This window comes from Limulus polyphemus, unplaced genomic scaffold (genome assembly GCF_000517525.1).
Source record: "Limulus polyphemus unplaced genomic scaffold, Limulus_polyphemus-2.1.2 Scaffold3059, whole genome shotgun sequence".
Taxonomy (NCBI): Eukaryota; Metazoa; Arthropoda; class Merostomata; order Xiphosura; family Limulidae; genus Limulus; species Limulus polyphemus.
This window is the reverse complement of record NW_013668669.1, coordinates 16,305-18,109: the sequence shown is the minus strand read 5'-3', so window position 1 is coordinate 18,109 and position 1,805 is coordinate 16,305. Positions and strand designations below refer to the sequence as shown.

At 35.7% G+C, this 1,805-nt stretch overlaps 1 protein-coding gene across 1 annotated transcript in view; it reads left to right on the top strand.

The window, feature by feature from the left end:
• Positions 1 to 1,805, top strand: part of LOC111088056 — a 68,501-nt gene that overhangs the window by 56,575 nt on the left and 10,121 nt on the right. The window contains exons 4-5 of the mRNA XM_022396915.1: positions 272 to 405; positions 1,543 to 1,753. Coding sequence (XP_022252623.1) covers positions 272 to 405; positions 1,543 to 1,753 — 345 coding nt within the window. The remainder of the gene's footprint in view (positions 1 to 271; positions 406 to 1,542; positions 1,754 to 1,805) is intronic.

The following is a 1,805-nucleotide window of genomic DNA, read 5'->3' as shown; positions in this document are numbered from 1 at the left end:
CACTGAGGGTTGTAAGAGTTAAAATACACAAGGTACCCCAGCAATAATTAGCGGAATTCCTACTTTTGTGTGTGAAATAATTAATTTTCTATAATGATTTGATCGAACAACCCACTAAGGGTTGTAAGAGTCAAAAACCATAAAGCTACTTAATATGAGAATTGGATCTCACCGGTAGTGAATGGTATAAAAACAAATCGTTTATTTAGGAGTTAACAAAAAGTGAGATCTCTCAAAACTTGTTATTATTATTTTCTCTTTTTCATTGTAGCTTTACCAGAGGAACCCCCTGATATCGAGGGTAATCAGCCAACCTATCAGATTGGGGAAGAGGTGAACGTGACATGTCATTCAAAGTCGTCTAAACCCGTCTCCATCCTGACTTGGTATATCAATGGTAAAAAGGTGGGATAAAATATTTCTATTGGTTAAATGAACCATTTAGTTTCCTGTAGGTTGTATGGGTTAAATGAACCGTTTTGTTTCTTGTAGGTTGTATGGGTTAAATGAACCATTTAGTTTTCTCTAGGTTGTATGGGTTAAATGAACCGTTTTGTTTCTTGTAGATTATATGGGTTAAATGAACCGTTTTGTTTCCTCTAGGTTGTATGGGTTAAATGAACCATTTAGTTTCCTCTAGGTTGTATGGGTTAAATGAACCGTTTTGTTTCCTCTAGGTTGTATGGGTTAAATGAACCGTTTTGTTTCCTATAGGTTATATGGGTTAAATGAACCGTTTTATTTCTTGTAGGTTGTATGGGTTAAATGAACCGTTTTGTTTCTTATAGGTTATATGGGTTAAATGGACCGTTTTGTTTCCTCTAGGTTGTATGGGTTAAATGAACCGTTTTGTTTCTTATAGGTTATATGGGTTAAATGGATCGTTTTGTTTCTTATAGGTTATATGGGTTAAATGAACCGTTTTGTTTCCTGTAGGTTATACTCAACCAAGTCATGGAATTTCTTTTATTAAATAATTCCCTTGCCCATGATATATTTCCAACAACACTGAGGAATGTAAACTGCTCTTCCCTCCCTTTATAATGCAAAAAAAAAACGGGTTTCGATACTTGTAGAGGGCACAGCACAAACAAAGCAAAAAGAATTACATCGGATGTAAAATATTGTATAAAATGTTTACAGTGGTGTTTATCTATAATGCATGGCCTGGTGGTTAGGGCGCACAAATCGTAATCTGTGGGTCGCGAGTTCGAGTTCCCGTCACCAAACATGCTTTCGGTTTAACCAGTATCGTCAAGATACAATTGAATGATCAAATCAATGACTGAATCTTTATTAAACATGCCCTAGCCCTTCGACTTGTTTTATTTAAGCGTGAAGCTGCACAATGGGCTATCTACGCTATTCCCACCGCAGGGATCGAACCCAAAGTTTTGAACGAATGCAGACTTTTTATATCATAGCTTCCTTCCTCATATTAGTCACCTTTTGAACTTTGAACTAAGAATATGCCTTATTTAAACACAACTATTAGTATGTTATTTGCAATATTAAAAATGTTTTTCTTTTTTTTCTTTTCAGGCAAAGCCGTCATACATAACAACGTACCCTATTCAGGAACAGTTGAACGGGTTGAAAACAACTGCACTAGGCCTAACGTTTATCGTCACATACAGCCACTTCAGCTATGGCGTCATGCGCCTACGCTGTACAGCCTCTGTGACCCAGGAATATTCAACACATAGCAAGGAACTCATTATTGGAGAGAGTATTAAAGCAGACAATTTTTATTGTAAGATGTTTTCTCTAAAACTTCTTATATATTTTTTTTTATTTAAAACTTG